Source organism: Entelurus aequoreus, linkage group LG03 (genome assembly GCF_033978785.1).
Source record: "Entelurus aequoreus isolate RoL-2023_Sb linkage group LG03, RoL_Eaeq_v1.1, whole genome shotgun sequence".
NCBI classification, from domain to species: domain Eukaryota; kingdom Metazoa; phylum Chordata; class Actinopteri; order Syngnathiformes; family Syngnathidae; genus Entelurus; species Entelurus aequoreus.
The window spans coordinates 73,116,895-73,131,767 of record NC_084733.1 but is presented as its reverse complement, the minus strand read 5'-3'; the positions used below and the strand labels follow the sequence as shown (position 1 = coordinate 73,131,767).

The window sequence follows — 14,873 nt, the reverse complement described above, 5'->3', positions numbered from 1 at the left end:
TGGGGAGCGTTTCCAGAGCGGCCCGCCTGAAATGCGGGTGTCAGACATGGAAGAACATTTTTACAACAAAGTTCAGCCAGAAAAGGGATATGATATCAGATTGTAGGTGGGTTTTTTTTACCCATCGCATTCATATTTCACTGTGTTTGTTGCATTTTTGTTGCGTTTTGTAAAATATGTCGATCAAGAGGGGGGGTGACGTTCATATGTTGTCAATATTCAGTGTTTTATCGTTAATAGTTTAATATTGTAAATCCCACATTCTTTATTTTCATGTACGCCGACACCTCACCACGCTTGCCCCACTATTTGAGAAGCACCATCCTAACGAGATAAGCTCGCCCTGTGTATCAGCGCACCACTTTTTAAAAGAGCAGGCTTCACTACACATCTTAAAATCCAGTCCGCCAACCGTAAAAATGTGAAAGCTGTAGGTTTGATCTTTTTTTCTTCTTCTGCAAAATAGGCTTTCAGCCTAGCATGACGTGTGAGTGTAATGTTAGCATAATAGCGCATATAGCAATGCTAGTGTTGCTATCGTTTGTGATTTTATGTCCCACTCCGTTAATGTTACAATTGTTGTATGTCATATGTGGCATCTATCACTAGGGATGTGTACCGAGTACCGCTATTTTTTGGTGCTGGTTTCTAATTGATTCTGGACAAATGATACGGTTATCAGTATTTTTTATATATCCAACTGATCGTTGTAATAATGATACCCTATCACATTCACTTCAGGTGCCGCTGCTACCTATAACAAAAGACACGGGTAGGACTTGCTATTCAGCTTGGAATAATCACAAACAAGGAAGCAACACAACACAAAAGTTTGTAACTCAACTTTATTTCCTCTTCAAAAGTCCCTTAAAGTCACACACGCTAATAAGAGTTAGTGTCCGTTTGAAGTGATTGGCTTAACTCACGAGTCAAGACCGCCGGTCCCGCGCTTCATCAATCGTCCTCTTAGCGATCTAGTAATCCACAGGCCAATATTAATCCACTCAAAAAAGTAAAAAACTGAAGTAATATATTTATCCCCAAAGTTGCTCTGAAGCATGATAGCACCCGCTGACAGTTGTTTAGTCGCCCTCTGATGTCACTCCATTGCAAAGTGCTTGTGTGGCATCAAAACACACCTTGCTTAAACGCACAACCACCTAATATGCTAATTGATTTGTATGATATATTTTATATGATATACAGTATCATGTAAAAGGTTTGTGCTCTGCCTACACAAATATGATTTCCATCTGAGTATAATTGTAATGAATAGAAACACAGTGATGGATCTGTGTGGTGTTTACAAGATGATGATATAACTGCATTATTGCACCTTGCACTGCAGACATACTTGGCTTGTTTGAGACCTAAAAAGCAGGTGATGATAAAAGACTTCCCTGCTGTGAGATTTTACATGATGTTGGTGGAGTACAACCTCTTATGCTAATAAAAATGGTAATAAACTTTTTTGTTTTCACATCTGTATTTAATACAATTACATGTACAAAACCAGTGAAGTTGGCACGTTGTGTAATTTCTAAATAAAAACAGAATACAATGATTGGCAAATCCTTTTCAACTTATATTTAATTGAATAGACTGAAAAGACAAGATATTTAATGTTCGAACTAAGAAGCTAATTTTTTTTTGCAAATAATCGTTAACTTAGAATTTAATGGCAGCAACATATTGCAAACAAGTTGGCACAGGGGCATTTTTACCACTGTGTTACATGGCCTTTCCTTTTAACACTCAGTAAATGTTTGGGAACTGAGGAGACCAATTTTTGAAGCTTTTCAGGTGGAATTCTTTCCCATTCTTGCTTGATGTACAGCAAGAATGCGTTGTTGTATTTTAGGCTTCATAATGCGCCACACATTTTCAATGGGAGACAGGTCTGGACTACAGGCAGGCCAGTCTTGTACCCACTCTTTTACTACAAAGCCACACTGTAGTAACACGTGCAGAATGTGGCTTGGCATAGTCTTGCTGAAATAAGCAAGGGCGTCCATGATCAAGATGTTGCTTGGATGGCAACATATGTTGCTCCAAAACCTGTATGTACCTTTCAGCATTATACCCTTACAGATGTGTAAGTTACCCATGCCTTGGCCACTAACACACCCCCGTACCATCACAGATGCTGGCTTTTGAACTTTTCGCCTAGAACTGTCCGGATGGTTATTTTTCTCTTTGATCCGGAGGACACAACGTCCACAGTTTCCAAAAACAATTTGAAATGGGGACTTGTCAGACCACAGAACACTTTAACACTTTGCATTAGTCTATCTTAGATGAGCTCGGGCCAAGCAAAGCCGGTGGCGTTTCTGGGTGTTGTTGATAAATGGCTTTCGCTTTGCATAGTAGAGTTTTAACTTGCACGTACAGATACAGTGACGAACTGTAGTTACTGACAGCGGTTTTCTGAAGTGTTCCTGAGCCGATTTGGTGATATTCTTTACACACTGATGTCTGTTTTTGATGCAGTACCGCCTGAGGGATCAAAGGTCACAGGCATTCAATGTTGGTTTTCAGCCTTGCCGCTTTTGTGCAGTGATTTCTCCAGATTCTCTGAACCTTTTGATGGTATTACGGACCGTAGATGGTAAAATCCCTAAATTCCTTGCAATAGTTCGTTGAGAAATGTTGTTCTTAATCTGTTGGACAATTTGCTCACGCGTTTGTTCACAAAGTGGTGACCCTCGCCCCATCCTTGTTTGTGAATGACGGAGCAATTCATGGAAGCTGCTTTTATACCCAATCATGGCACCCACTTGTTCCCAATTAGCCTGTTCACCTGTGGAATGTTCCAAATAAGTGTTTGATGAGCATTCCTCAACTTTCTCAGTCTATTTTGACAGCTTTTTTGAAACATGTTGCAGGCATCAAATTCCAAATGAGCTAACATTTGCAAAAAATAACAAAGTTTACCAGTTTGAACGTTAAATATCTTGTCTTTGCAGTCTATTCAATTGAATATAGGTTGAAAAGGATTTGCAAATCATTGTATTCTGTTTTTTATTTACGATTTACACAACGTGCCAACTTCACTGGTTTTGGGTTTTGTAGTACTGAAGAATACCGCTGTCAATAAAGAATATCGATATTGGCAGGGCCGGAAACAGGATTTGACAAATACCGAGTTTAAAAAATGGTGGTCCAAGAGGAGATTTGAAAGGCTGAAATCATGGCTATCCCATCACCATATAATAAATATCTTAATCAGCACAATGAACAATGCATTTTTTTAAATGACTATGCTGAAGTTAAGGGTAATAAACAATTCTAACATCATTAAAACAAGTTTACAAACTTTACTGCACCTCCGACATTGATTTCAATCAATCATCAATCAATCAACGTTTACTTGTATAGTCCTTAATCACACATGTCTCAAAGGGCTGCACAAGCCACAACGACATCCTCAGCTCGGATCCCACATCAGGGCAAGAAAAAACTCAACTTAATGGGAACGAGAAACCTTGGAAGGGACCGTAGATGTGGGGGACCTGCCCCCTTGGGTGACTGGGGCAATGGATGCCGAGTGGAACTCACAAACTTCTGCTTTATAGTTCATGTCCTAGTCACATCATGACGTGTCCAGGAATACATTCGGGGTAAAATTTTGTATGAAGTGCCTTGTCATTTAATCATTTACATTTGACATGCACGTTTTCACACAAAACGCCGCCCTCCTCTACGCACAACAACGCAACAGTAACATCATCCGGGATGAGCGTGTCACACCATCCGTCCTCTGCTTTCCTGGTCTCCTTATCAGCTGATATTTGACACAGGCCACCATAAAGTTAAAGTTAAGTTAAAGTACCAATGATTGTCACACACACACTAGGTGTGGTGAAATTTGTCCTCTGCATTTGACCCATCCCCTGGTTCACCCCCTGGGAGGTGAGGGGAGCAGTGGGCAGCAGCGGTGGCCTCGCCCGGGAATCATTTTTGGTGATGCTGAGTGCAAAATATCCATATTTAGCTGCCCGGAATATGCCTGTACATTATTCTTGAGCTTTTGACCTCCAGAATCAGCATGTCGTCATCCTTTTGGGGCGGCATAGCTCGGTTGGTAGAGTGGCCGTGCCAGCTACTTGAGGGTTCCAGGTTCGATTCCCGCTTCCGACATCCTAGTCAGTGCCGTTGTGTCCTTGGACAAGACACTTTACCCACCTGCTCCCAGTGCCAGCCACACTGGTTTAAATGTAACTTAGATATTGGGTTTCGCTATGTAAAGCGCTTTGAGTCACTAGAGAAAAGCGCTATATAAATATAATTCACTTCACTTGTGTGAACAAGATTAAATTAAGTCTGAAAACCTTTGACAAGTTGACTTCATGTCCGTTGCAGGCCATTAGGACCTTTCAAAGTGTAAAATACGACCCCCCCCCTTTATTTTGAAAATAGAACGCATACTATATGTTGTGTTTGTGCGTGACTTCCTGTCCAATACTAGCAGATTTTAGCTGATTTAAACAGATTTGTTGCGGCGTCCGGCAAAAATAGAAGCTCTGCGCTGGAATGTGGAACGGCAGCGGCATGTCTGTGACGTTCCGCGGCCGATGGAAATTGACACATTGATTTGAATAAAAACGGAAAGAGTGCGCCGGCGCGCGTGTGCCAGTCCGCGACCGATCTGCATTCAGTGCAAATCTGGAGTGAGACAGGTTTGGACAAACATAGCTCATTAGCATTAAAGCTACAGACACACAAAACATGTTCCCAGTAAGGCTTACTTACTAAAAGCACTTTTAAGCTGTCCAAATTCTAGCAGCAATGCTATATTTTGGACAACAAACACTATTGTAAGACACTTATTAAACATTGGTGGACAATTATTATAGTATGGGACCTTTTTAATGCATCTTTTTTAGACCTGGTACAGCATTAAACTGCCTGCTACAATAGTTTTTTTGATGACTTGCCAAGCATGTTGCAAGCTTCACATCTGCTCCTCTCATGCGCCATATCATCATCATCATTTATGCTGCTTCACATCACTGGCTGGCCTGTGCGGCTTCTAGTTCTTCCCCTGTCTATCATCCTGTTTTTTTTCTCTCTCTCCATCTTTCCTCTTCTCCGTCTCTTCTTTTGCCTGCTTTCACGTTCACAGTGTACTCAAACGCCTCAGGTTGCTCGGAGCCGATGGGCATGAAGTCCCGGCTGGTGTCCGACCACCAGATCAAGGCTTCCAGCACCTTCCGCACGTGGAACATTGACGCGTTCACCTGGCACCCCCACTACGCCCGGCTGGACAAGCAGGGCAAAACCAACGCCTGGACCGCCGCCGGCAGCAACAAATCAGAGTGGCTGCAGGTAGGAGGAGAGAATGTGGCCTTCCTGCTGAGGCTGCTGGGCTTTTAAAGGGAAGACTTTGTGTGCTCAGGTGGACCTGGAGTCTCCCAAGAAGATCACCGGAATCATCACGCAGGGAGCCAAAGACTTCGGCAACGTTCAGTTTGTCTCAGCGTTCAAAGTGGCTCACAGCAATGACGGGCAGTCCTGGACAGTACTGAAGGACGAGACGGCAAAGACGGACAAGGTCAGTTTTTTTACCTACACCACTATAGTTCACTGCGTTACTCTTTGGAAGGGTGCTTTAGGATTCTCAACGGTTATTTTAGATATGAGTTTTTGCTCCTCAACCGTGTGTTGACGTGTGCTGTAGTATCGTCAACTTTATCAGTATTGCCTGCGTGTTTTGGTGGTTGTTATAATTCATAAAACAAGTGAATTGAAAGGAAGTGCCAATTACCTCTAACGTTTCAGCATAGGACTGACGGTCCTTTCATTAGGCAGTGAACTTCCCCTGTTTTTAGAACTACAAATTTTGCCCAAAAGGAGGGAAATTTATTGTAATCTCGATTTTGGCTTTTCGTGGTCAAAATAATTGGAAAAAACGATAAATGCAAATTCCTGAGCCTGTAACGGTGAAACGGACAAGTGAGCGTATGAGTGAAAAAAAGACCACGTCTACTAGATGTTCACCATGTTTGCTACTTTTTGTTGACACAGCGCTAGTATGCCTAATTAATAATCCTTAAATGCAACAAAAAAAGTAAGACATCCGCTTTAGAGTAACCGCGACAAAGTCACAGAAGTGACTAATAAAATGGAATCCGATTTTAAACGCAGAATACCAGGGAAATTCCCATAAAGGTGAGTGAAATGCTGTTGTTGTGAGGACAAGGAACATTTGTTTGACAAAATAATGTTTCTGGTACTGCTCATTCATCCCCGAAACACTCAACCACCCTGTCCTGAATCAAACAATGTGAAGACGGCTACTTGAAACAGCGACTAAACTACAAAGCTAATGCTAGCAAAAGTTGAGTTGTTGTGAACGACATCATGGATGTAAGAACAATGTACAAACAGGACAGCAGTCGCAACTTGAGAGCCGCTCTTTTTATTATTTTTAAACATCTTCAAGTTGTCTGCGCTCGTCGAACTCAGAACAGCACACTTACCCCTTCACAATAGCAGTGCTGTGCGTAACATCTGGTCTGACTGTGCTGACACACACAATGTACAGTACTTAAAGCACTTATTGACAGATTTACAAAATCGTGTTTTGACCTAAAATACTGGTAAAAATTGTCCAAAGATGTATTGTACCAATAAATGTGAAAATTTGCAAATTTTTTAACAAACTTTCGTACAAAAAGCTCACACTATATGGGGGTAAAATAAGTGTAAAACCTTAAAAAGGCAATTAAAACATGTATCGGAAATATATTTTTTTCATGTTGCTATTGTTTTAAATTATTCGTTGTTACTATTATTTTTTTTTTACTTCTTTAAAATAGGCTTCAGCGTCCCCCGCGACCATGAAAGGGACAAGTGGTAGAAAACAAACAGATGGATGGATGGATTTGTTACTTTTTGTTCTTTTAAATTATATTCAACGTTGATATTTGGTGGTACAATAAATACTGTTTTCAAATCAATGAATAATTGTTATTAATCATGATTTCAATACAACTTGAAATAATTGTGATTATTATTTTTGCCATAAATGTCCAGCCCTACTTTGTGGACACCCCTATCGTAGTCACTACGCCATCTGTAGCTCGCCGTCTAGTTTCAAAGTGTGACCTGTAATTCTCTGACAAAACGCTCCACGCTGTGTTTTCCAGAGAATCGACTCGGTGAGCAGCCATGACACTTGTCAACTATTGAAAGACAGTATTATTTAGAACTTAAAGTAATCAATAATAATACGTCCCCACCTTTTTTTGCAAATGTTGATCCGAAAGCGGAGAAGACGTTCTTAGGGTGGACTGTGTGCGCCCCGTGAAAGTATAGTATATAAACAAGACATAATGTCCTACAAGCCCACCAAACCTGGGTTATTTTTTTCAGAGGGTTCGGAGGAAGCGTCAGTTGAGAAAGCGTATGCTTAAAACTGACTCTACTGTACAAAACAAAAATGCTGTTCTGTTTAAATGTGTTGTACCTTTTACCTTGTCCAGATCTTCTCCGGCAACAGCGACAACAACGTGCACAAGAAGAACCTCTTTGAGACGCCGTTCTACGCCCGATACGTGCGCATCCTGCCGTGGGAGTGGCACGAGCGCATCACCCTGCGGATGGAGCTTCTGGGCTGTGACGAGTAGCGGACATGTCCGCCTCCTCTTCAGTCTTTGCTCTACCTCTATCAAACTACGCCAAGTTCCTCCACTTCTTCTTCCCTCCCACCTCCTCCTGCACTGCCTGGCTCTGAGCCCTAGAGGGCAGCAAACACCGTCAATCGGAGAGAGGAGGGAGGTTCAACACAAAGCCCACATGTCTGCTGTCTCATCCAGCTGATTATTAACCACTTCATCATGAGACCACCCAATAGTAGCTGCCTGGACTTAGAGACCCCCAGCTGGTGATGTATATACAAGTTTTTACTCTCTTCTTCTTCTTCACTTTTGTTTGAGTGGATATTTGTTCGCCTGCATCATAACCTTTTTTTGGAGCTTGCAGAGTGTTAGTGTGTGGGGGTGGTGTATCAAGCTGTCAAAGCTGGGGCCAAACTTGAGTGAGGTTTTTGTGGATTATTGTAAAACAATGAAATAAAAAAAATATATATTAAAAAAAGATATTAAAAAAATAAATTGTTATAAAAAAATTAAAAAAAATTATTTAGCTGATGCTGCCAAAAAACACAGTCTTATGCTTGAGCTGATTGGTGCTGCTGTTAGTTTAGTGGCTGACCGACATTATCGCTGCTGTGAGTTGATTCGTCTCATCTGTGTAGGGCGACGGCGTTCAAAAGCAGTCACTGACAAAAGTCTTCTAGCAGCTGAAACATTTCACGTAAATAAGTTCTTCACCACTTTGTTGCCATTTTTTATGTTTGTGGGTGTCGTGCGTATGTAGCAGTTGTGCACTCACTCTCTCGGCTGCGTCTTGTTTCTCCCTACTCTTCGAACTCCAAGTCGAAGTATGAGAGTAGAGCGTGCTGACTCCCGAGCTAAAAGCCCGGACTATAAATTCGATAGCCAGGACTGCTCTTGAAGTTGTCAGGGAGTGAGGTTTACTAACGAACACATGGCCGAGCCGCAGGCCTCCGTTACACGTACGGGAACAACATGGAGGTAAACAAAGAGTTTAGATTACGATAATTATTCACGCTGTCCTCCACTGGTGAGCGAGCATGACTCCCTGCTGAGAATAACTAGGAAAGCAGATACAATCCTCAACCACACCCCCTCCTCCCCGCCGCACCTTCCTCCGTCACCTCGCCTTTTCCGCCCCATGAATTATGAATTATGGGCTTGTGCAATATTATGCTGCGTTTGCTTTGGATAACGATGCGAATTAATGCGGCGCGCATACCAGATGGCGTAAAAAATGCATGAAGGGGGACTGTCGTCAATGTCAAACACTGAACGACGCGGCAGGTGCGTCCACGTATATCATAAATATAAATATATCATGTAAATATCTTTTTCCCCCTCTTCTTCTTTCAACTTGGTATTGATGTCTATCTTTGTCCTCTTTCCTGCTATATGGATCATTTGGACTGGATCCCAGTCGTGTGTTTTGAAGCAAATTCTTTGTATCGTTCAAACAATTAAATGAAAATAAATGTTTAAAATGTGTTTCCGAGGGGCTCTCTGTTGTTGTTTATTTCTCAGGCCAAACTGAGCTGTTTTCCATTTGAAAAGATGCAAGATCAAAAAGGCTAGAAAGCACTGAGGGCCGTTTTGGCTGCTTAGTGTTTAACCAACACCCGCATCCCCGCCCCACACTTCCCCCAGGGGCCAAATTTGCCTTTCCATCATTGCACAGTCCTGAAGGTATCTTCTCAGGCTCATTAGGACGTGAAGCTCACACATTGGTAAGTATGTAAATTAGGGATGTAACGATGGGGAAAAATTCATATCACGACGCTGTACCTGCATGTGCATAAAAACTGGCTCACAACTGCAAATCGGTTCTCATCATTCACTTAAAGGAGCCGTTCAGAAGACTTGATTCGTTCACAAACATCACATCAATCACTCTTTCTCAGAGAGCACAGCCTGTAGGTTCAGTGTGCACAATTGCACAGGCGATGTGTTTATACAGTTCAGCTTGTGGCATGTTGTTTTTTAACTGGGATACACGTTAATGTGTCTTGTATTCATGTTAGCATGTCGGTCCCTGCGTTTTTAAAAGTGCGGCTATTAACCACAGTTTTTCGATAAATTAAATACTAATCGTAATCAACGTTCCCTCTAAGGTGCGCGCCTGCGCAATTGCGCACCGCTTACGCGTCCTCAGCGCACTGCAAATTAATGCCGCGCAGGAAATCAAAAATCCCATCTGAACTTTAAACAAAATAAACACATTACAATTTATTCTGTATGATTTTGCAATGCAACTCTGTGAGTGACAGGTGACAACAAGAGTGGCCCCAATGAATAAAACAATCTTTGTCAACACAGTTCAATTATCGTCTGTCGAGACACTTTATGGACAGGAATTCCATCAATCACTTTATTGAGCAAAACTGTTTGTAACCACACCAAAAACATGAGTAAAAAAAACTTTTATCTATAAAAACTAGTAATTTTCTGCCATACAAACCAGGCTTAAACCAACGTTATCATCCGTCGTTTCAACAGAAGCCGCTCGCTCGCTCACCTGCACCAACACACACACTCATGGCACTTAGCCAGTGCTGCGTTTATGGCCACGCAAAAAGTCGGACAACCCCAACGCCACACAATGTGTAAATGCCAGGTTGTAACACTCTGACTCCTCAATCAGATGTGTGCTTATTTTACTGCCATTTATTAAGAATGTTAATCTAAGGATATTATCCATGAAATATTGTCACTAGATTTCATAAATGCTAATAAAAAGATGTATTTTACAGACAGAAAGTTACAGGAACTCAATGTAATCTCTGAAAGGGGTAACATTTCTTTTAAAGGCAGGACCCGCAGCCAGACATACAATACTAGCACATAGGTCATGAAAAACATGTTTTTTTGTTATTGTCATTGTAAGGAGGAAAAATCACTTATATCAGAAAATTATTTTAATAAAACATTTAAATTGTTATGATGTCAGGTTTGGGACAGGTGTGACGCTGGTGTGGCCACAGTGTGCACGTCTGATGTCGCTCACATGTGCTCCACTGAGTGCTCAGGGAGTTTGTGCGTTTGCTCACACACATGAAAAATTAGAGGGAACATTGATCGTAATGCTGTAATACTAACCGTCAGAAATGTTAACGCAGTTACGAATAATACCAATTATTGTTACATCCCTTATGTAAATGCATTCACGTTTGAACTATGGACTGAATTCAGTTATCTTGTACTTGTTAGCAGACTACATCCTGGTTGGTGGAGGAGGACGAACAAACAAGCGGTGGCTCTTCTGCTGTTGCCAACAAACGGTGAACGTAACTTCCAGTATTTGCCTTTTTTTATGTAATCAGCTCCTGTTTTACAACGGAATATCCTTGACAAAGAAATCTGTAAAAGGTCCTTTTGTGTGCCATAATTGTGTTCAACCTCACGTGGGGGTTAGCTCTTTGATCGTCTGCTTTTTAACCTCAGCCCACCTTTTTATAGACTATTTATTACCCAGCAGCCTCCTGCAGGGCAGATTAACTGTTAAGGACCCATGTGACTTTAGAACGTCAATCCCACGCTCCCACACCGCATACAGAAAATGTAAGGACCCGGGAAAGCACCTGTGTATAGACCGTCTCGGTCTACTGTATATCTTTGCTTCTCGATGATTTCAATTAGAAATAGAATCATTTGTCTATAAAATTGTTATAAGTGCACCTCTGCATAAAATTGTATCCTTATTAACATTGAAAATAAGAAAGGAATATAGATCAACTTACAACAAACAACTCTATGGACAATATGTTTTAGTCTGTAACAGAAAAGATTTAAAGTGCATCAGTTTGACTTAAACTTAAGTTATTTAAACCACATCCATCCATCCATTTTCTACTGCTTGTCCCTTTTCGGGGACGCAGTACAACCTTTTTTAAACTGTTTGATACTGATACTGAAAAATAACATTCAATGAACTCAATAAATAATGATTTAAATTGATCAGCAACATTAACTCAGGAGTACAATATATTAAAACACTTTAACCTACAAAACAAATATGAATAATCAAAGTGAGGAAGTCAGGATTAATGACTACAGTGAGCACGTTTTGTAGCGCACTGCTTTTCGAAGCGGGGTTTGAAGCATAATACCGATAAGTGAGACGCGTGATGTGAAAGGCGTCATAGCGCCCTTTACTGGATACTTAACACAATAAATATAGATGTGACGTTCGCGAACCAATAGAGTCTTCTGAACGGCTCTTTTAAATGAACGATGAGAACCGACTCCCTGCTGTGAGGTGTTCGTTTGGGAGCTGTTTTGTATGCACATGCAAATTTTGTGTCTGCAATACGAAGGTCCTGGATTCGATCCTGGGCTTGGGATCTTTCTGTGTGGGGTTTGCATGTTCTCCCCGTGACTGCGTGGGTTCCCTCCGGGTACTCCGACTTCCTCCCACCTCCAAAGCATGCACCTGGGGATAGGTTGATTGGCAACACTAAAACAAAATTGGCCCTAGTGCGTGAATGTGAGTGTGAATGTTGTGTCTATCTGTGTTGGCCCTGCGATGAGGTGGCGACTTGTCCAGGGTGTACCCCACCTTCCGCCCGAATGCAGCTGAGATAGGCTCCAGCACCCCCCTGCGACCCCAAAAGGGACAAGCTGTAGAAAATGGATGGATGGATAATTACTTGCAAAAATATATGTGTGTGTAAATGTGCGTATATGTATGCAAGTGTAAATGTGCGTGTGTGTATATATGTATGTATGTGTGTGTATATATGTATAGATATGCGTGTGTGTCTGTCTGAATGTGTATATACAGTGTGTATGTATATATGTGTGTATATATAAATGTACATATGTGTATACATGTAAAAATGTGTGTATATGTATAAATGTGTATGTATAGAGCAACTGTTTAGCAAATCTTATTGATCCATTTTTAGATGACTTTTGCTAGCTTTTATTTACCATTTAGAATGCATACAAAAATAATTGCATTCTTGTCTTACATATGTATTGTGAATGATAAACTTTTCTTTTTTTTTTTTTTTTTTAAAGTGCAGTTCCCCTTTAAGAAAAAGTCAAATTATTGTTGCGATTGTACAAAAATGTAAATAAATGTTAATCAATCAATCAATGTTTATTTATACAGCCTTAAATCACAAGTGTCTCAAAGGGCTGCACAAGCCCCAATGACATCCTCAGTTCAGATCCCACATCTGAATTTTACTGAATTTCACTGTAGAGATTAGAATTAGAGTGGTAGAACATAAATGTCACTATACTTTTTCTCATGTAGTGCATGATTCCTTTCCAAGAAATGATTTTTGGCAGCGTCGTCTTAAAAGAACTTTTCAAAGGCTCGGACGATCGCATTCCACGAATGCTGAGACTCCAGTTGACGTGCGAGGTATGCATAGTGTGTGATCCAAAGTAAATCCCCACGGTGGACGTTTGAATGAGGTGGCAGCAGCTCCTCTTCCTGCAGCAGGAAGCTGGACGCACGCTCTGATGATGAGCGAATCATCCTGCAAAAGTCAGCAGCTACTTGGCGCGCTGGCCTCCCTGGAGATGGGAGAAGAAGGAAAAAATATATATAACAGTTTCTGCTCTCATCAGCCCAAAGCTGCTCGTCATGTGACAGCTGAAGAAAAGCACTTAAATCCATAATGGCTGGCTTTCTATTTTTGGATCACTGCTGCCTTTGTGACTAACAAAAGATGAGAAAATTGCAGTGATTACTGATCATTTTACTGCTGGACTCTTCCTCTCATCTGCACGCACACACACACCTTCATAAAAGTGTGTTAATGACAGTGTGTGTTGGCACATTGTGACACGGACAGCGTCCTCGTCTCTTCTTCCCTCTTGAGCTCCCATGTGACTCGTCCCTTCTTACCCAAATTACAACCTTCACCTCAGCCCTCATCTCCTGGGGGTGGGGGGTGCAGGAGGGGGTCATTGGTATTTGGGGCCCCAGGCGGCAAGCTTTCATGTGAGGCCCTGGGAAGACTGTGCAAGATAACGACACACACACACACACACACACACACACACACACTTCAATGCTCACACGGTCATTGTCTGTGTGCTGAAAGACAACACAAGCAAGAATTGAGCACATAACAAAACACTCACCTGTGTGCAATTGTTTTTCATTCTCACGCCCATTCTCATTCCTATATTGTATTCCTCATAATTATTGTCTCATGTCCATTCTCATTTGTTCAATTGTTCATTCTCATGCCCATTCGCATTCACTCCGGATTCTATTCTAATTCCAAAATTTTAATCCTCGTAATTATTGTCTCATATCCATTTTCAAATAATTATCGTCTGATATCTATTCTCATTTTAAAACACACATGGATGTGTCGTTTTTAATTTTTCATTCTCATTCTCATTCCAATGTTTTAATCCTCATAATTATTGTCTGATATTCATTTTCATATACCGTAATTTCCGGACTATAAGCCGCTACTTTTTCCCCTCGTTCTGGTCCCTGCGGCTTATACAAGGGTGCGGCTTATTTACGGCCTGTTCTTCTCCGACACCGACGAAGAGGATTTCGGTGGTTTTGGTACACAGGAGGAAGACGATGACACAATGATTAAAGACTGATTTTTCATTTACCGGTAGGCTGGTTATTTTGATAACCCACAGGCGAGCACTTTGTATTACTTTGCACCGTTGTATTATTTGTACTCTGCACGAACGCTGTTCGCCATGTCAAAGATGTGAAAGTTTGATTGAATGATTGAAAGATTTATAGTTAATAAATGGGACGCTTTGCGTTCCCAAACAGTCATCTCTGTCCCGACAATCCCCTCCGTGGTAGCAGGAACCCCTATATACTACGCTAATTACACATCAAAACCCTGCGGCTTATAGTCGGGTGCGGCTTATATATGGAGCAATCTGTATTTTCCCCTAAATTTAGCTGGTGCGGCTTATAGTCAGGTGCGGCTTATAGTCCGGAAATTACGGTAATTATTCTCTCACATTAGTGTCATTGTTTTTAATTCCTTATTCTCATGGCCATTCTCATTCCAATCTTTTATTCCTCGTAATTATTGTCTCATGCATTTTCATATTATCGACTGATATCTATTCTCATTTTAAAACACACATCGGTTTTGTACATGGATGTGTCGTTTTTCATTTTTTAATTCTCATGCTCATTCCAATCTTTTAATCCCCCTAATTATTGTCTGGTATACATTTTCATATAATTATTGTCTCACATTAGTGTGTCATTGTTTTTAATTCCTTATTCTCATACCCATTCTCATT

At 41.2% G+C, this 14,873-nt stretch overlaps 2 protein-coding genes across 5 annotated transcripts in view; both read left to right on the top strand.

Moving 5' to 3' along the window:
- The window catches only part of LOC133646849 (lactadherin-like), a 46,976-nt gene extending 37,869 nt beyond the window's left edge, over positions 1 to 9,107 (top strand). For 2 of the 4 annotated variants that reach the window (XM_062042695.1, XM_062042692.1), the window contains 3 exons: positions 5,144 to 5,328; positions 5,399 to 5,554; positions 7,488 to 9,107. In XM_062042695.1, the coding sequence (XP_061898679.1) occupies positions 5,144 to 5,328; positions 5,399 to 5,554; positions 7,488 to 7,631 (485 nt within the window). In that variant the 3' untranslated portion in view covers positions 7,632 to 9,107. Of the gene's footprint in view, positions 1 to 5,125; positions 5,329 to 5,398; positions 5,555 to 7,487 lie in introns of all 4 variants that reach the window. The other 2 variants (XM_062042694.1, XM_062042691.1) reach the window with 1 other exon arrangement.
- Positions 9,108 to 9,235: 128 nt separating this feature from the next.
- hapln3 (hyaluronan and proteoglycan link protein 3) overlaps positions 9,236 to 14,873 on the top strand; it is a 31,889-nt gene continuing 26,251 nt past the window's right edge. The window contains exons 1-2 of the mRNA XM_062042696.1: positions 9,236 to 9,346; positions 10,830 to 10,897. The gene's annotated coding sequence lies outside the window, so the exon portion shown is untranslated. The remainder of the gene's footprint in view (positions 9,347 to 10,829; positions 10,898 to 14,873) is intronic.